Source organism: Ursus maritimus, assembly GCF_017311325.1.
Source record: "Ursus maritimus isolate PB19 chromosome X unlocalized genomic scaffold, ASM1731132v1 scaffold_X1, whole genome shotgun sequence".
NCBI classification, from domain to species: Eukaryota; Metazoa; Chordata; class Mammalia; order Carnivora; family Ursidae; genus Ursus; species Ursus maritimus.
The window spans coordinates 115,606,246-115,626,836 of NW_024423319.1; the positions used below are offsets into that span (position 1 = coordinate 115,606,246).

Below are 20,591 nucleotides of genomic sequence, written 5' to 3' on the forward strand. Positions count from 1 at the left end.
TGTCTGACATTGAAAGCAAGTGCAGACTTGAGCTGGCATCCAGCGCGGCGGCTGACAAGTACCCAGCTGGGGACAGAAGCCCCACGTTGCAGTCCCCGTCCTGCCGACGTGGACATCAAAGAAGTTCCACAGAAACTTCGCATCATCTATACTCTCCTAAAGCTGATGGGAACATAAATAAGGCCCTTACACAAATTGCTCCGGTCCACTGAATGCTGTGTTCCCAGCACGGGGAAGGAGGATGTCTTCCGTGTTTCTCTATGCGCGTTGCTTGATTTGGGCGAGCATGCGAACGAGGGCTAGGGATTAACCCCACCGCTTGCCGGATTTCTGCTGTTCCCTCTCGCAGATGCTGGCGGTCAGGGTCTGCTTGATAAAAGGGAGAGAGGACTTTAATGGCAACCATCAAGTCTTTTTAAAACGAGTCTCAACTTTTAACCCCTTCAGTTAGATACAACCATGACCGTTTTCAAATAATACTCTTTGTTAGAAATTTGCAGATACCATGAGCCAAAAGCAGAACACAGCCTACAGAATTCATTGTGAAGCCCCAGTATCATCATTAACCTTGTCTTTTGTTTCTCTCCCCACCCCCCTATAGAGTGAAATACTTAGTCCTGTAAGTTTCATTTCACCTTGAAATGAAAGTGTTCTGACAAGTCCTCGACAGGATATGCAAATTCGTATAACAAAACCCTTCCTTCACATTGACAGCTGGTCCTGAGTAAGTATTAGTGTTCACTAGATGACTCCAAAGGGTCAGATGCTTTGAAAAAAGGCCCCAGATGCAAATAATGGAGTAGATGATGTGGTTCAAAAGAGAAAAGGCTATTTATGGACGTAATGGTCTCCAAGCAGTTTTGCCTGTTGCCTTGGAAAACCCAAAGTGGTTTCACCAAGTGGGCATTACTGATGGTCTGTCCCGTCATCTGGCTTCCATAGCCCCGTGAGTCGATTCGTTAGTAGCGAAGTATGGTGGAAAGACGCTCGCTTGGGATTTGAGGGACAGGGCTATCTTGTAAAAAACGTTAACTCCACACCCACACATTCCTTCATCCTGTTGATGATTCCGTTGAGTTAGAAGCACCATCATTCACAATACTTGAGATGTTGCTGTGAAGGTATTTTGCGGATGTGATCAAGCTTTACATAATCGGTTGCCTTTAAGCAAAGGAGATTGCCCTTGATAACGTGGGTGGGCCTTATCAAATTAGTTGGATGCCTTAAAAGCAAAAACGGATTTCCCACAGGACAAGGGATTCCGCCCTAAGACTGTAACACAGAGATCCTGCCTGACTTGCCAGCCTCTGGCCTGCCCTACGGAATTTAGATTTGAAAAAATAACCATGATTTCACTGATTTTTTAAATTGTTCTTTACCTAACCAATGATATTGAAAACAATGGCGTTAAATAAAACTACTTCAATTATTTTTCTCTTGGTTCTAGCTTCCCTTCTACTTATTAAAGGAGAGTCTCATATTAATAGAACCATTGGAAATTACTTAGATATTAAGCAGTGTGTGTTGAACCGCTTATTATAAATGATTAAGTACTACTTGTTTTAATATTTTTTGGTAATAACTGTATTTTCACTAATGGAATATTAATAATACAAGAGCATTATCTTATAGTTTGTGTTGCTAGAAAACCAGCATTGTCTTTTTCTCTTCATAAATCAAAGCATTAGAGGGACACCTGGGTGGCTCAGTAGGTTAAAAGTCTGACTTCTCAGGTCATGGTCTCAGGGTCCTGGGATCGGGCCCTGCTTTAGGCTCCCTGCTCAGCGGGGAGTCTGCTTCTCCCTCTCCTCCCTCTGTCCCTTCTCCCTCACCCATGCTCTCTCTCATGCTCTCTCAAATAAATAAAATCTTAAAAATGTAAAAAAAATAAATGACATAAAATCAAAGCATTAGAAACAACTCAAATACCCCAAGCAACCAAGTACCTTGCAATGATAGCGGCTGAGTAAGGGAACACAAATTCAGAAACTTCTATTCTAGGTACATTTGAATCTTCAGATAAATTGAAAACTGTTATTCTCTCCAAATGGCCCCAAAGCAAGCCTAACTTCTGAGTTGAATACAAGACTTACAATTATGCACAATGAAAGCCACTGTAACTTACTAGAGCCAGAAGCATGTTTATTAAAGCAGGAAAGGATCTTTCCCCACATGACACACAGGGATCACCACCTCAGGAAGGCCCGGGCAACAATTTCATTGTTTTTTGTTGTACTTGTTGTTTTGTTTTTTTTAAAAGATTTTATTTATTTATTTTTCAGAGAGAGCGCAAGCAGGGGGAGCAGGAGAGGGAGAAGCGGGCTCCCCGCTGAGCAGGGAGTCTGATGCGGGGCTCGATCCCAGGACCCTGAGATCATGACCTGAGCCGAAGGCAGATGCTTAACCAACTGAGCCACCCAAGTGCCCCAATTTCATTGTTTTTCAAATTGAGATATAATTGACATATAACATTATATTAGTTTTAGGTGTACAACGTGATGATTCTGTATATATTGAGAAATGATCACCACAAGTCTAGTTAACCTCCACCACCACACACAGTTACACTTTTTTTTTAATCAACTGCATTTTAACCAGTATGTTTTGAAGGTCCTTAGGTGGTTCCGTTGACTTTAATGCAACCAAGTTTGCCAACTACTACCCTAGAAAACTTGGCTTGCAGAGTAGTTCTCAAACTTTGGGGTACTGAACCCCATGGCTGCCCGCCATGCATGCCACACCCCTATACCCAGAGTTTCTGATACAATATGGCTGGGTGGGGCCTGAGAATTTGCCTTTTCCCTAAATGCCCCGGTGGTGCAGATGCTGCCCGTCCAGAACCACGCTTTGAGAACCACCGTCCTACAAAATTACCGTTATTGGAAAACCATCCATGACCCAGGGCTGTTATTTTGAATCTCCCCATGTTGGTATGACTCTGAGAAAGGACCAGGCAATGGCAGGGAGTGTAATTAAGACTTCGGAAGACAGAAGGTGAAGAAGCGAATCTACAGAAGCAAGCATTCAGGTTGATGGAAGTTGGTACAGCACCTTCGTGATACAGTGGTTAGTCATCAGAGGTTACCTGGGTTCCAGCAAACATCTCCCGGTTGAAGCGGCAAGAGGTCCTGCTTCTTCTAAGGCAGTGTGTGGCCTTACTGAGCCAGTCACTTCATCCCTTTGAGTCTTACTTTTCTTACCTGTAAAACGAGAGGGGACTCATTCGGTCTGGAATGTTCCATCTCATTCCAAATTCTGATCAATTCCATGACATTTGATAAGAGAGACGATGGACTCTGTGGTTTGAGCACTGAAGACTTTGGCCATTTCAGTGCACAGGAGTTCGACGGCCTTCGGCATCAGCATTAGTCTTCGCGCTGGCCTCTCACAGCAGGGGGAAAAAATCACCAAAGGGCTGGGAAACCCGCCACCTGTGCAGTGCACCGAAAGCTCTGCTCTCCAGAGGTCACTTGAAGTCGGACTAGAATTCAGTCACGTCTTTGAAGGTTGCTCTGTTTACATCAGTTTCTTGATTCAAACAAAACCGAAAAAAACCACACCTCATGACCCATTCTAAGGCTGGAACCATTCCTAGAGGAAACTGAGAAAACAAGTTAACTTAGTGACTTACTCAAATCTCACCCAACTCCTGCCAGGCGTAGGGGTCAGCGTGTGTAGCCCTGCATCCCAAGGATTATGTGATTATATTGGCATTAATTTCAAGTCCTACCAAAACAACGCTGCTCCATTTTTTTAAGTGATTGGTGATGGCCATTGCCTTATTCACTTTGTTCCAGAAGGCTTTTTTACTTGAAATTGGCCCAGAAGCCAGGATGATCTACTCTAGAATTCTGACCTGAATGCATGTCAGCAAAGAGGATCAAGAAGGTCCCGGTTGGAATCTACCAGTGGTTCTCAACCAGGGGCGAGTTTGCCCCCCCCCCCCCGGGAACATGTGGCAATGTCTGGAGACATGTTTTTGGTTGTTACAAATGTGTGTGTGTGGTGGGGGGTTGGGGGAGGCCTTGCTTACCGACATCTCTTAGGTAGAGGCCAGGAAGGCTGCTAAGCCTGCTATGGTTCACAGGGCAGAACCCACGGCAAGGGGTGGTCCAGGTCAAAATACCAGTAGTGCTGAGGCTGACAAACCCTGACATAAATTCTCCTGGGGGAGCAAAAGAAAATGGCCAGAGGGACAAAAAGGAGGGAGCAGAGGGGATCTGTCCCTGGGGGGAGGCATCTGAGCCCAGGAAAAGCCCGATCCTCACTAGCTCATCCAGCTTCCCTCCCCTTTCCTCAGCAACTGCCCCCCCGCCCCGGCTTTTCTTCACCTCTGGCCTTCCCTGCCCGCATTCTGAAATGCCTCCATCAGGGACCCTGAGACATTTCTTGGGGATAAAATTGGCTCTGAGGAAAATACATGATAAACAGAAGCAGCTAGTAAATGTAGGAAAAAATGCTTAACAGCAGAAGCGCAGCAGAAATGGCTATTAAAACAATAAAGCATCTTAAAGCAGGTTTTTAACCAGAAGAGATGTGCTCACACTTTTTAAACAGGTGCACTTTTGTTCTATTTACATTTAATGCTGAGTGTGAGTGCCTTGGTAGGCTCAAGATAGAAATGATTCTGATTTCAGATTTTTTTTTTTTGAACACTATCAAACATACACAAAGCTAAAGCAAGATACAGCCGAAAACGGGGTGGGGGAGAAAGTGCTGTGATCAGCTCTTTCTGACCACCCACCGCTATGGCGGGCCCTGGCCCCAAATAAATGATCGCATCCAATCAAAATACATGGAAGCCAGCGGCATGCCTCAGATCGATTACACTGCCTACCTTGTGAGCGTACAACCAAACAGTGTCAAATGACCAGAGTCGGAACCGTGTTCATGACTGCACCGATGCAAACTGGGAAGGAATTAGTGACTCATCAAAAACCAGTCTTCTTGTCCCATCTGGTTTTTCTCTGCACGCTCTTTAATTCTTAGGACGTTGTCTGTGAATTTTGTCTTCACCGTGTTGCCCTTTGAAGGCTCTGAACGCAGTCAGTGGGGAAATGAACGCACCATTGCTGAGGACAGAGGTCTGTCCCCTCTTCAATACTAGGAGACTGCTCAGTAGCTCTGGTCCTAAACAGAGGATATTCTGGGGCTTAAAGAGATGTAGGGTTCGTTCCTTGGTCCCTCAAGTAAGTACATGTCAGTGGCACTTCCTGAGTTCATTCTAGAGCAAATATCTATCAAAATGTGCCTCCAAGGAGTCACCCTGATGGTTTTAAAGAGTGACACAAATTCAGCTTTTGTCCTTAATTTTTTTCTGTGATTCATAGTCTTGGCTTCAGTGTGAGAAGATACTGGATTTGACGCTCCCTTGTCTAGGGAAACTCAGAGGATTATACACCCTCAGACATGGATGGCCAAGTGCTCACAGATCCATGACCCCCCTCAATGCTCGGAAGGGCAGTGTCCATCAGTGGACGTTCGGGACACTCTGCCCTTTCCTTGGACTGTGCCCCGGGGTCTCTAAAGACCACCTTCGGCGTTGAGGGCAGCTGTGCCAAGGACTGGCAGTCACGCCGGGTCTCAAATGCATTTTCTAAAAGCGCCTCCCTTTTTCCTCCTTTGTGACTACAGCCCTTCCATGTCTCCTGTTAATTGACAAGGCATTTAGTAAGAACTGTGATGTCACAGGTCACTGGCACGTAGTTGGGCTTGTCATATAGCCTACTTTTTGTTGCACCTGGCACAAAATCAGAGCCATGCTCATGGGATTCCTTAGCTGAGGCAAGCGCTGGGGATCCAGAACCATCTACCTCAGAAGATAGAATGAGGGTGACCAAGCGTGCTGGTTTGCTCAGGACTGAGGGGCCTCCTGGGATGCAAGGCTTCCAGCGCGAAAATTGAGAAAGTTCCCAGTCAGCCAAAACAGGTGGTTCACCTGATAGGGAAGTAACAACCACCTTTGCCTCTTTGGAACCACAAGCTTTAGTTAGTAGCTATTCCCACTCAATTTAGAATGGATAGCATAGCCTATTAAAACTATCAAAACCCCTACTAAAGGAGACTTCAGCAATCATCTCCTCAGACTCAGAGTGGTGTAGACATTTTCCCAAGGTCACACAGCCTGCTAGTGGCATATCAGGAACCAGACTGGATTGCCACACTCCCGATTCAGGACACCGTCCACTGCATGCCATCTTTCACTTTCCCAGTCTCTTTTTATCGCTCTTTTAAAGTGTAAATGAAAAAATAAAATAAAATGTAAAAGGGCTTCTGCTGGTTTTTCTTTTGACCTTGGGACTCTGCCATTAGAACAGTGTGAACCGGGAAGGGGGGATGGCAAGGAATGGGTGCGGGTGAGGACGGTGGCAGCCGAGGCCACAAACCGCATCGTGGAGGTCTCCCGTGGCTGGACAGAAAGCAGCGAGAGGCCCAAGGCCGAGGACATGACATCCAAAGATGACTACTTTACTCCTAGGCTCCCTTCGGCATTCAAGAAAAAAAAAAACCTCCATGTTTCACAACCCGCCCCTCTTCAAGGACAAGGTGGTGCTGGACATGGGCTCAGGCACAGGGATCCTCTGTAGGTTGGCGGCCAAGGCTGGAGCCCGCAAGGTCACTGGGATCGAGTGTTCCAGTATCTCTGATTTTGCGGCAAAGATCACCAAAGCCAACAAGTTAGAGCACGTGGTGACTGTCGTCAAGGGGAGGGGGAAGGAGGCAGAGCGTCCGGCCGAGAAGGTAGCCATGAGCACCAGCAAGGGCACGGGCTGCTGCCTCTCCTTCGGGCCAAAGCTCAACACCGTGCTCAGTGCCCTTGGCAAGCGCCTGGCACCTGACGGCCTCATCGTCCCAGACCGAGCCGCTCGGTACGTGACAGCCGTGAAGACCGGCGGTGCAAAGACAAGATCACTGCCGGGAGAACATATATGCTTTTGACGTGTCTTGCATCAAAGACGTGGCCGTCAAGGAGCCCCTGGGGGAGGTGCTGGACCCCACGCAGCTGCTCACCAACGCCTGCCTCATAAAGGAGGTGGACGCCTGCACGGTCAAGGTGGAAGACTGGCCTTCACCTCCCCTCCTGCCCGCAAGATGCGAAATGGCGACGTGCCTGCGCTGGTGGCCTCCTTCAACATCAAGTTCACCTGCTGCGAAGGATGGGCTTTTCCACCAGCTCCGGGGCCCCCTGGACACGCACGGGAAGCAGACCGTGCTCTGCGCGGAGGACCCCCTGGCAGCAAAGACGGGCGAAGAGATCTTTGGCACCATTGGCATGGGGCCCGCTGCCAAGAATCATCACGACCCGGCCTTCACGGGCCAGCTGTGTGAGCTGTCCCGCTCCACTGGCTACCGGACGCACTGACGGGGCACCGGCTTCTCCCACCCTGGGCAGCCCTGCGTAGGCCCGGGGGCTCCCTCTTCCTCTCCTTCCGAAGGGGTCTTAGGGACCTGGGCTGGGGAGAGCACATGACTGTGTTTTCTGTAACTGACATTCTCTTTTGGTTGCATTGACACCAATGAATCCTCAGCTAGGAAAAAGAAGAAAAAGTATAATCTGCCCTTACTGTTTCTGTTGGGCACCACTTTTTGTTGGCTTTATGCTGGCTGGGAAGGAGAATCGAATCGGGTTGTTGTGAATGGCCTCAATTGATCACGTCTCTTACTGTAGGCCATTCTAGAATCCCCGTCACCTCTACAGCCACTGAAGTATTTTCAACACGCCATCATTTGTTGCCACCAAACACTGCCGGGGACAGAGACGGTCACACGCCAGGGCAACGTGGCCTTGGGTGAGGCGGTCGTGCTTATGACTAGACCACACAGGCAAGCGGCTTAACATCTAGAAAATGCCATGAAAATCTTGCTTCACATCTAGTTACATTCTTTCCGAGGGAAGATTTACGATGCCTGCTCTAAAAGGTGGAATTAATGTACAATTGGCTCCAAGCACTGTACGGAGATCTCATTCAATCCTCATCACCTCCCGATCGAGATACTATTATCCCATTTCTCATCTATGCAAACTGAGGCACGAGAGGTGAGGCAACTCTCCCAAAGAGCTTTTGTGCTTGTTTGAACTGTGCTAAGTGGTGAAATCTGCTTCTGAGCATCACGCGCTTGGCCTTCAGAGGAGAAAACAGAGTTCAGAGACCACAGCAAAGGAAAGCAATTCCGAGCGCAGCTCTGGAAAGCAAGGGCAGGGAGGAGGCGGAGGGGTGTGTACTGCGCTACAAGGAAATCCGTCAGTAGGTGAAGATTTGTAGTAAAAAGGAGGGATTCTGTTGACTTCTCCACGCAATATACATGAACGATACGGTGACATGCTTCAGCCCTCAGCTTCCATCTTCATTGGCCATCCTCACTCAAACCTGTCACATATCGAATGCCTTATGCTGCCCTGCTTCAGTCGCTGCTGGAATACAGCCATCTGGTTCTGGAAAATTCTGTCACGAATAATCATCTATAACGGCAGTCCCTTCACAAAGCCCTTTCTGATCTCTCCAGCCCGATTCGATCCTCTGGACCCCTTAATATTTCCTCTTTCCCTTTGTCATTTAACCTGCCCGCCCTGTACGGCTGCCGGTAGATTAGCTAGGATCTGCCGAGATGAAACACCGCGTTTCAAAGAGTTGTGACAGCGTTATTACGTGTAACTGCAAAGCTGAAGTTTTTGGACTCCAACTCTCCATTTTCTTTCTCCCTTCTAGCACATTCCATCATGTTGTGTCTTAAACCGTGATCGTCTCTGGCAGACTGTATTTCAGTTCCTTGTATTTTACTGAAACTTTTGAGACAAAATGCTGCCCCTCTCAGCACTATCCACACTTTAAAGCTGAGCTTTAGTGGGAGAACAGAATTATAAATTTACTTTGTCCCACAAGAGTAACCTAAAGCATCACTAAACAGGTAGTTGCCTTATGGGAGCAGGAAAGTCTTCTTGGTGCTTCTGAAATCAAAGCAGATGAAAGGCCTCGATGGGACCTACGTTTGAGTTTGGTCTGCTCCAATCCCTGAACTTTGGACATGACTACTTTAGCATGTAAGTGCACTGTGCTGTCTCCAATTTTACAGGCAACATCTAGAATTATTAACATGGATATCTTCCGTGGCACAGCTGTTACACTTTGGGACAAGGAGGCTGCTGGTCAGTCCCGAAAGAAATACCTTCACAATGGAGAAGAGCTGACTTCAGTTAACTTCTGGCTTCTCTGTACTTTTATACGCCAGGCTAGAATCACGAAGTAGCAAACACGTTCAGGAACCCCATCAACACACACCACTCCCTCAAACCACAGCCCTCCGCAAGGAGGACACGAACTATAACAGAAAGAAGTAGCAGGATTTTATTGAAATGTTTTAGTACAGTGTTGGCTGATCTTACAATCCTATACGCTAAACCAATACAAGCACCGCGAACAATACGTTCCCGAATCTAGTGGACTTGGGGACGAAGGCAAGTTCTAACAGGAGCATCTGCAAGTTGATTAACACACTTTCAGCTGGAGGACGAGCAGCCTCGGTGTGTGTGCATCTCTGTGGCTCCCCTTTCCGGCTGCGCACACGCGAGTCGAGCCCCACGCGGCAGAGCTGGACCGGACCCGTACATCTGTGGTTGCACCTCACGTCTGCACACAAGCGATCGGGCCGCTCCTGGGGCCGCCTTCATCATCTTCCTCAAACTGAAACCGTCACACAGTTGAGGTCTACACTGCCACTGTGTATGGCCAAGTCTAGTCGACTCAGTTAATACAACAGAACTACTTGAAAACAAAAAGTGAGGCTAAAAGAGAGAAACAATCAGTTGTTAATTCAATAATGACAATGCAGATTTTTATCCGAGATTATTTTGAAACTAGCTCTCTACCTTAGACTCAATCTTAAGAGGAAAGGATTATGTTTAAATCAACTTTTTTCAGTCATGTCACCGTGTCTACGCTCGTATGCCGAGGCCATCTCCCTGTGCGTGTCTGCCACTACATTTGCGTTGGTCTGTGCACAGAAATCCCAAGAAACAGAGAGCCCTCATTTATCAAAACCGAAAATTACACACGTTTCAGTGGGCCTTTACATTATCAAGTGGACACTTCCTAGACAGTCAATCCATACTGCCTAGCTGACTGCAGCAGGCCAGAAGACCACTGTCTTTCCCAAAAACCATTTTAAGGACCAGGAAAACACTGGTCTCTGCAATGACCCAACGATACTTTTTAACTTCAACTTCTGCTGTGGTAAAGTTTGAAACCTTAAAGATTGCTGTTCAAGTCTGTCCTGCAAAATTTAGATCAGACGATTTCCTCTCTTCAAGTTTTAAGATTCAGCAGAAGGAAGGGACTGTTACTATTCCCAGGCTCTGTCTATGCAGGCAAATTCTCTTCTTTCGGGGCTAAAGAATTCAGTTGTGCACCAACACGCATATAGCAAAACTCACAGGGACTCAATGCTCGCCTTCCGCCGCAGGCGGGGAGGGACCCTCCTGAGGAGGGTGCTGTCAAGGGCCATGTGTGGATAAAGCAAGCTTTGCCTTCACGATCGCTCTTGGGCCACCATTTGAACATTATCTTCATGAAACAATGAACGCTTACTTATCTGTACTTTCTCTGTAGGCCTTGCTTACCCGCGTTTTTCATGGGATGGTTTTAGTTAAAATCATCAGTAGTCTAGTAGATTTGCTACTTCTGATTACAAAAGGCAAAAGAATATTAAAACAAAGGAGGTAATGTTTAAATATGCATTTGGTGGTACTCACAAAAATTCACCTTTTTATTATGTCAAAAACAATGAACAGACTAGTAAATCTGAGGGGACTCAGGGGAGTCTTCGCTTTGGTGGAAACCCACAACATGAAATTATTGGAAAAAGGGCGAAGTAAAAGCTAGAGCTAACGAGAGGCCATAAAACAAGATGGCGGGACAGGAGGAGCCCGGGATGGCCAGGGCACTGCGTGAGTGGCCCCAGCGAGCCTGCAGGGTCTATCTTGACACTTCCCCTATCAGATCTATTGCTGAACATAATTTTGGAATTTTAGAACATGACATTTCAGGTAAGTGATATAGCTGTAACATGTTTTTCAGAAGTGGCAATAAAAAAATACTGATTGCCTCTGATATGTCTAATGTTTATCAGAAAGTAAATGTGTCAGTGGCCATCTGAGGCTGCATAAAATTTGGTCAAATCAAGCACAATAACCACAATGGTTTATCTGAATCCTGGTTCCTAATAAAAGAAAAAAATAAAACCAAATTCAGGGTATTATAAATTTTCTAAGGTTCACTCGGAAGTAAAAGGCTAATTCTGTATACAGGGTTTTACCCAAATGTCCATAGGCATTACCCTCATTTACACAGAAGGCTTTAATCTGAAGTCACCTTTGGCAACCTCGAAACATATCAACTATGAACTTCCGCAGAATTACATACTTGCAAGTTGTGGCCTCAAAGTACTGGCGAAACAAAGAAAAGGGTCACCTGTCCGAACAAGTCAGGATGACGAAACAGATCTCATTAACGACAGTTCACTTAAAAAGATCAAATAACCACCACCCTCCCCCCAAAACTGGAAATAAATGCTCTCGAGCTTGAGAAGGGGGAAATAATGCATCATGGAGGATATAAAGATCGGATGCTTTTGCATTATTCTAGAATTGCTGAGTCCTAAACCTAAGAAGTCAGGCGAGCGCGCACGAGTGAGCAGCCAGGGCAGGCTGGCTCCACACCCCCGCCGGGGTCTAGAGTGGCACGTGGCTGAACAGGTAGGACACAGATTCGCCGTTGTGCGTTCTTCGGATCGCCTCTGCCAAGATCATCGAGATATCAATAACCTGAAGGCCAACAGAAAAGGGGAGAGGACAGTGGCATACCTCAGTCATATTTAATGAAAACCTTAGAAGCCAGAGAGCCCAGAAACAATTTCACCAGCACGCAGCCACATGCAATCACCAAAACCTCCCACACTCGTTTCGATCTTCACATTACAAACACGCGTGCGTTCGGGGAAGCGAGACTTTGAGTGCAGATACTCAAAGGCTTTTCAGGATCCTTGTTAACCAGAGAGATCCTTTTCTTGGGGTGTCTCTTGTTTAATTTTACTCAATCGTGACATGCAAGGTTTTCTTCTGCCTTGGTTTCCAAAAATGCAGTGACTGCGTCACTTAAGCACGGCTGCGATCCCCTCACTCAGGGGTCGGCAAACTAGCTTTTTGGTGAAAGGCCCAGTAGGAAGTATTTTCAGCTTTGTGGGCCAGACTCAACTCAGCCATTGCAGCGTGAGGACAGCCACAGACAATACGTCAATGAATGAGTGTGGCTGTGATCCAACAAAACTTTATGCACAAAACCAGACGGTGGGCCAGACTGGGCCTGGGGGCCGCCGTTTGCGGGCTCTCAACTACCGTCAGGCAGGTAGGAGAACCTAAGGCAAAGCGATTCTGACCATTTTCAAATGTTTCCCCCCCGTGCCAAATGAACCTCGCTGCTGCTGGATGGATTCGAGATCGTGAAGCAGGTCACCCGCTCCGCCTCTGTGCTCTAATGGCGAGAACGGAGGCGCTTCGCGATGAAATGACTTGCCCAGGTTCCCCGCGACACACAGCCCACACGGGGACTCCGCTCCCTTCCACAGTTCAGGACGGTTGGTATAATGGGATTACCGCCAAATCTCTAGCGGCCTCCCAAGTCAGGAAAGGGCAGGAAGGGACAAAGCCTGAAGAGCCTTAGCACTGCCCGTGGTGTTTTTTTCCATTTTTAAAAATTGTGGTAAAATATATATAATGTAAAAATTGCCATTTAAAGCACACAATTCAGTGGCATTAACTGCATTCTCGTGCTGTGGAGCCATCGCCGCTGCCCATTTCCAAAACCTTTTCATCAGCCCAGACAGCGGCTCTGTCCGCGTCAGGCACCAGCTGCCCATCCCCGCCCCCAGCCCTTGGCGACCACCACTCTCGTTTCTGTCTCTCAACTGGACTACTCGGGGCCCCTCAGAGAAGTGGGATCACACAATGTCTGTCCTTCCGTGTCTGGCTGCTTTCACTCAGCATCACGTTCCCAAGTTCATCCATGTTGTCGCGTATGTCAGAATAGCCTTCCTACTGAAGGGTGAACGACGGTCCACTGCATGGACCGCACCGGCCGTCTACTGCCCTATGGGCGGACATTTGGCTGTTTCCACTTTTTGGCTACTGCGAATAGCCCTGCTACGGACACGCGTGTGCAAGGTTTTGTTTGCACACCTGTTTCCAAGTGTGGGGGTACAGAGCCAAGGTGGACTTGCCTGGCCTACTATTCCTAACTCTGACCTCCGCCAGCCCCAGCCGTTCTCAGACCGAGCACGACTCGCACCCTTCGATATGAGAAGCCACAGGCCTTGCGAGCTCGCCCTTGGCAAGTCACACACAGAAGACTCAGGGCTATTTTTGGGGACCGGAGCAAGGTTGCTTGCTGCTTGGTTCGGCCTGCTGTGTAGAAGTACCTGAATCTTGGGACAGTGTCTCATTTTGTCCTCTTGCGGAATGGTGTTTGTGACAACAACAGCCTCAAAGGCGGCATTATTTATTCTGGAAATAGCTGGCCCAGAGAAGATCCCGTGTGTAAGGATAGCATAAACTTTGGTGGCTCCGGCGGAGAGCAGCCTGCCGAACAGAACACAAAAAAATGAAGTGTATGCAAATATCCCCGAAACATTCTCCGATATCCCCAAAACATTCTCCCCCTTGGGTGAATTGAAAAGCAAACAGTGTGTTCCATAAAGAAAAACAGAAAACCAATTTCTCTCATGTTTATTAGCCTAAAAAAGGATCTTTTATGGTATGTATTGGCAAAACCCTATATATTCCATTCCATCAGGGATTATCAACCTTGGCCTTGGGCCAACAGAATTCTTCGCTGAGCAGCATCCCTGGCTTCTCCACTAGCAACGCCCTCCCCCTCCCTCACTTGTGACAACCCAACATGTCTCCAGACGCTGTCAAATGTCTCCCAGGAAACAAAACGGCCCTTGGTGGAGAACCACGGGGTTAAACTAATAAAGCCAGACTATCATCATTTTGAGCTATACTCAGTATAGAAGAATTGCTGACGCAGTTTGCATTTTTTGTTTCATACTGTCTTTGAAACCCGGTGTGCATGGTCTGTCCTCAGCACGTCTCAAGTCAGGCCGCTGGGGGGCGGCTCCCATTCCACTCCCACTCCCAACAGCCCAGCTCGCAATCCTTTGGAAGCCAGTGGCTGCGGAGGCTCAAGGGAAGGCTGAACAGAAGGAAGAAAGGCCCAAAGGGGCCCACGAGATGGTCTCTTTCCTTCTGTGCTCAGTTTAAGGGGGGCACCTTCTCTGACCCTTTAAGTACACCGAAAGCTCTTCCCTGAAACTGAGACCCAGGCCGTGAAGGCCCACGGGGTTTTTTTCTACCCAGAAAAAAAGAAACGGGCCTAGACTATCCTTTGGTCTGAAAGGCCTACCACCAAGCAATCGGCGATAATTAGGAAAAACAGGCCCAATTTTTAAAAGCTGACATTTCTCCTTTCTTAATGAGATGCCCTCACACTTGCCCAACCGTCCCTCATACTTGTCCGCGGCGTGGCAGATGGTGCCACACGTGTCAGCCATGTCGTCCACGAGGATAGCCACACGGTCCTTCACGTCGCCCACCAGGACCATCCGGTCCACTTCGTTTGCTTTCTTCCGCTCTTTGTGAATCAAGGCGAACTCCACATTCAGCCTGTCTGCAATTGATGTGACCCTGCTCAAAGACACAGATAGACGTGTAACATCCTATCGATAGGAAAAGCTCTCGTTGCTCACAGCTGTATTTAAGGAAGGCAGTTAACCAATCACACTCAAGATAACGAGGTCATCGGGTCTCACTCGTAAAGCCGGGCCTGGCCTGGGCTGCACAGTAAGCAAGCCACGGGACAGACGTGCCACCAACATGGCCCTGCGTTCGTGGCACCGGTGATGAACGTCAGATGCCCAGACCACTGGATAAAACCACGGAATGCGAAACTGATACACCATCTGTTAGTGTTTGTGTGGACTTTTCAAGAATCACGGGCACGTGTTGAATCACCATATTGTCCACCTGAAACTAATATACACTGCATGTTCACTAACTGGAATTTAAATAAAAACTTAAAAAAAAAAAAAGGGGCATAAGGCAACAGCCATATGCTTAACAGCATGAAAATACAGTATATATGAAAATCAATAAGAAAAAAATCACAGACACAATTTAAATCAAGTTATGTGGAACTTGCGACTCGCTCAGTTTGTGGGGACTTGTAACGGTGGGGACTTGTAACCAGAGGGACTTGTAAACCGTGAGTTTCTCTACCCATCCACAGCAAATGCTCAAAAGCCACCCCTCAGAAAGGGCTGGGCTGGCAAAAGAAAGAGAAGGTGCAGGCCAGACTTATCCGTGAGCCCCGGGCATCTGGCTACAGCTCTTCTTTTCCATGTAGCATGAGACTTAATACATATCCCTAACAAAGGATGCTGAGACAATGTATCACACAAGTCTTACACAGAAAAAGCTAGAACAAAATATATAGTTTCATTTCCATTTCTTCTAAACACGTGTTTATATTCTTTCCAGAAGAAAAACAATAGAAGTTAAATCTGAGTTAGTGTCACCAACTTCCCACACCACTTTCCTGTTCATACTGACAGCATCAAGAGTCCTAGGTGTGCTTCCTTCTAAGGGTTACTTTTCCTTAAGCTGTCAACCCAAATGAGCTTCAAAGACTACTCGAGAGTGACCTCTTGTGGCAATAGTAAGTTTTACCTGCAACAGGTCAAGCCCCAAAGCTTTTACTTAAGGCAGTGTGTTCCAATTGGTCAGATACCTATTTTCTTTGATGAAATGACCTTTTTGCACGGAGCACAGACGCCATTGGTCATGTCAACTGCTTGTACCACGTGTCACCCGTGTGGTGGTTCTGTCGTTTAGGGAACAGCTTACTCCAGAATAGGAAGAAGATAATGATGTGTGGCAGAAACTTTGGGGAAAAGGAAAGGAGGTGACGATAAAATCCCAAATACACACTCCTAAAAGTTAAAAATTGAGGGGCGCCTGGGTGGCACAGCGGTTAAGCGTCTGCCTTCGGCTCAGGGCGTGATCCCGGCGTTATGGGATCGAGCCCCACATCAGGCTCCTCCGCTATGAGCCTGCTTCTTCCTCTCCCACTCCCCCTGCTGTGTTCCCTCTCTCGCTGGCTGTCTCTCTCTGTCAAATAAATAAATAAAATCTTTAAAAAAAAAAAAAGCTTGACTTTGCTGGCAGAGGGAGCAGGGGTGGTTGAATGCGACAGCCTTGAAAGGGATCTGAAAAAAAGTAGCGTCTCAGCGCTGGCCATTAACTCTGGTTAGTTGATTCTGCATTTTTAATATCAAGGGTTGGGCCACCTGGGTGGCCTAGTGGGTTAAGAATCTGACTCTTGGTTTCCGGTTGGTTTAGGTCATGATCTCAGGGTCCTGCTCAGTGGGGAGTCTGCTTGGGATTCTCTTCTCTCCACCTTCCTCTGCCCCTCCCCTCCTCCTCTCCCTCCCTCTAAATAATAAATAAATCTTTAAAGAAAAAAAAAAGTGAGGGTTGGCAAGTAGATGGGGGAATTTGGTATATACGATGGTGTTTCAAATCAAGAGGGAAAAGATGGATTATTTAATAAATAGTTTTGGAACAACTAGATAGCTGGGGGGAGAAAGACCTGGATTCTTCACTCTTTATTCCAAAACAATTATCAGATGGAAGAAAAACTGAAACATTAAAAAGGAAAAAGGCAATTTGTCTTGAAATATATGAAATCATGGGAGAAGAAAAATTGAGAGATGGGTGAATCCTTCCTAAACCCAAAAGCTCGAACATGAAGAGATAAATGACGATGGAAGAAATGTTCTCAAAGTCCTGCAGAGAATAAAAATACACAAAGGGAAGAAATGAAAAACTTGGGGAACCATCTGCCCTACACCCACACCCACACGAAACAAAGGTGTGACCTGCCGGCACAGAACTCCTAACGATCCAAAGGAAAAGGCCTCCAGCCAATATGACAACAGGCAAAGGCATGACCAGGCCCTCATGGAAAACAAACAGGCCGGAGAGGGTGCCGGACCTTGTCCACAGCAACCAGAATGAACAGGAAAAGACACCGTGTCATCTCTATCTGGTTTATAAAGTAAAAATGTCTGCTCAAACGCTGTGGCAGCAGGCCTGGGTAGAGAAAGTCACCAGCATTCATACTTGGGATTGTCAACTGGTCTATCTTTCCCGAAAGACCCAAGTTCGTCCCTGTCCATCCAAACCAACGTGACTCCCACCCTAGGACTTGGCAACTGCCCTTCTAGGCACGGATCCTCTTTGCGAATGCACAGAAAACGCAGTCAGTCCAGTGCTGCGGGACCACGAGCGCACGCCACAGGAGCTCTGAGGGAGGGACGGGGGAGCTCGGTAAAGGAATCGGGCCGCACGCGTACAATGCAATTAGCACTCGGCCGTAGAGAGCGCTAAAGCAGATCTAAAGCTGTGGCCTCGCTGAGATGGAACGAGGACGTGTCTTCAAAAGCACAGTGAAGAGGTGTGCGCGGCAGATTACCGCGTGTGCGAACTAAAAAGGGAGACACGTCTGAAGAACGTAATTCAGACACTCAGAAGAACGGACGTCAATAAAGAGGGAAATGGGGGACATGACCCAATTTGAAGTTCTGCGAACAGGATGTGTATTTTTAGACTGTAACTAAAAAACAGGGTTGGGATAGAAGAAGAAAAGGCCACACAAGTTTGTGGAATCTATTACTCTTTTGGCTTATTAGCTGCCAAAGTACTTTTTCCCGGTTAAAAACAAAGGACCGCGTATTGCATGACCCATCCACACGAAATGTCCCTCTGGAGAGACAGGAAGGAGGTTGGGGAGGGGGGAGGAACGGGAGGGGATGGAAAGCGCCTGGCTAGCCGGCACAGGTTTGTTTTGGGGTGATGAAATGTTCGGGAACTAGACAGTGGTGCTGGAGACACAGCTCTGTGAATACGCTGAAACCCACTGAGCCGTGCAGTAAAACTCTTACTGAAAACAAGAGCTCACATACCTCCGGCCTGCTTTTTCACCTCTAACCTTCTATCGGGCCAGTGGCTTCACCATATCTGAATGCAGATTCCACTGTGTGACTTACTAAAGTCTCCACGTAAAGGACAAGCATTTCCAATAGACAACGGACAGACAACACTCCGTGTGCTCTGACCTGGAGGCCCAGCGTGAGGGCTATGCCGCTGCCCGGCTGGGGTCTCTGCAACACTGATGTATTTGTGTCTCCTTCCTGTCAACGGCCACTTCCTGCTGCTGTCAGAGGCACGGCCCCACCTGTTCCCCCCTCCCCTGTGCGGGGAACCACGCCGCCAAGACAGCAGAGCTCAGTGCTCATCGCTCATCAGGGCTCTTGTAAGAATCAGGACCTCCGCTTCCCTGCGTGGGCTTAACGACAGCTTTCTGGGCTACTTCTGAGCTTTTAAGTTTGATTCTAAAAGCCCCTTAGCCAGGCTCCAAGTGGAGAAGGGAGCCAAATGAGGCAGTTCCATTTTAAAGACGTCTGAGGCTCAACGGTCCGCAGACACTCTCACGGCACATTTATTAGCTTCTTTGCTTTTGCACTGGACTGACAGAGGTCTCTTGTCCTCTCCCTTCCTGATGGAGACCCCTACACCTGGGCACTAAAGCTCCATGCCACCCTGTCTTCCTTTCCCAGGCGGCCGCTGCCCACGTCCACAAGGTCACGTGGAGTCCGCAAACCTCAGGCCCGTATGGAATCAGACTTCTGTCATCCTCGCCCTGCCTTCTGAACTCTCTGTACTGATTGCTCCTTCATTCCCGAAGTCTGCGAAGCCCTCTAGATCCGTGGCTCAGCACCGTTTTCTTATGCTAGTCAGTGTGCCTGCATTCTGCTGCTTTCAGTACCATGTCCGTTTCTGTCCAACTCAGTAATTTTACAGTCCAGTAACCGTTCCGTCACCCCACCGTGCTGGCCGCCCGCCGCTGTGCTCTCTGCAGACGCAGGCTCTGGATGGGCTGCGGCCTCTCGGTGCTCTAACTGGGATCATCAGGCATGAGGCTGTCTTCAGTGGAGAGGGCCTACTGAGCAGCTGGGCTTGTGGAATTCTCCCACTGCAGTAGCCTTTTAGCTTGGGGCCAATTTTTGTGTAAATTTTCTTAGCGTAGAGACGCCTGCACCCTGTGGGGACGCACAGTTCGCCGTGTATCTGCACGTGGCACAGGCTCTCGGTTTGATTTCTCATGAGTGGCGACTTTGTCCCCCCATCCAAAGGCCCGAGTAAAGACTGGTTTTGCCCCTGTGCTGCTGGGGAGAGGTCTGACTTTCACCTCCCTTCTTTCTGGAGACTTCTATGCAGGCCTCTCCCTGAAACTCACACGTGACCCCCAGGCCACCGAAGCACGGTTTTCAGCTCTTCCGTATTTCTCGACCCTGGATATTTCCCTTTTTCTTGGTGCTCTATGGACACAGATTTCTTTTTTCAAACTCTGTTCTATCTGGGCTTCCACTGTCAGGTATTAGTAGTAGGAAGGACTAGCTTAGTCAATTGTGTTGTTAATTAAAAGCCTTATTTTCCAATTAGGTTCATTGCTTTTATAATCAGAAAAAAGTTAACTTAAACACCTCGAGTAAAACATGTGCACTGCAAACAAATACGTGTCCGTGCTTCTTGTGTGAACGATGAAATGTTAATAAAGACGGCAGCTCTCTGCAGGTGAAGACTGTAGTCCCGACTTGTCCATTTACAAATAGAGCATTAATTTAAAACATGCTTCCTTATCTAACACATTAAAAAAAAAGAAAAAGAAAAAGAAAAACCCCGCGCATCGTGGCTACCTTTTGGCTCCTCCCGCATCAGGTGAAACAATGATACAGTTCCTCCACTCGGCAATGTTCTCTCGGATCCACTGCAGCACTGCGGGTTCTGCGTACAAATTGTCCACCGGGATGTCGAAGAATCCCTGAGGGGAGAAGCCACTGTCACACTGCAGAGTTTTTGTTTTTGTTTTTTTTTTCAAAATAACCTCTTTCATTAAGTAAAATTTGAATTTTACATTCAAAAGAAGCCTTTTCAACAGACTTCCTTTTCTTGATTTTAACAGAATTAAATCAAAAGACAGATACGTTCCAGGAGCCTATGTCAGTCCAATCCATTATCTTTGGAGACATATTCTATTCTGTTAGGATTGCCTCTATTCTAAGGAATAGGAGAATGGCTTTGCAGGGGAGTGGGGGAAAAGAGGTCTGTCGTGTCTTAAGAACCTTATTATAAACCAAATGCTTCTTGTCATTCATTGTATCACAGAGTAGGCACAATACAATTTGGCCTGTTTTATAGATGAAGGAACTAAGTTATGAGGAGCTTAAAAAAACATGTATTACAACCCTGCCATTCTAACTATTTTCGAGAAACTGAGATGGAATTATAAAGTTTACTACCAAGAAGCCATTGCCACTCCTCCAAAACTGTTCAGAGGCAAGCTGGTGGCAGACAGCGGTAACAGCTACCAAACCGTATTTCCAAGTCCAGTAAAGACGAAAATCCAAGACAGCAACCACAT

At 47.4% G+C, this 20,591-nt stretch overlaps 1 protein-coding gene and 1 pseudogene across 2 annotated transcripts in view; one reads left to right on the forward strand and one right to left on the reverse strand.

The window, feature by feature from the left end:
• Positions 1-1,952: 1,952 nt before the first annotated feature.
• On the forward strand, positions 1,953-7,363 carry LOC103668138 (annotated as a pseudogene).
• Positions 7,364-9,330: 1,967 nt separating this feature from the next.
• PRPS2 (phosphoribosyl pyrophosphate synthetase 2) overlaps positions 9,331-20,591 on the reverse strand; it is a 39,956-nt gene continuing 28,695 nt past the window's right edge. For both annotated transcript variants that reach the window (XM_040634507.1, XM_040634503.1), the window contains exons 4-7: positions 19,867-19,991; positions 14,561-14,734; positions 13,468-13,627; positions 9,331-11,818 (exon numbers count right to left, since the gene is read on the reverse strand). In XM_040634507.1, the coding sequence (XP_040490441.1) occupies positions 11,726-11,818; positions 13,468-13,627; positions 14,561-14,734; positions 19,867-19,991 (552 nt within the window). In that variant the 3' untranslated portion in view covers positions 9,331-11,725. The remainder of the gene's footprint in view (positions 11,819-13,467; positions 13,628-14,560; positions 14,735-19,866; positions 19,992-20,591) is intronic.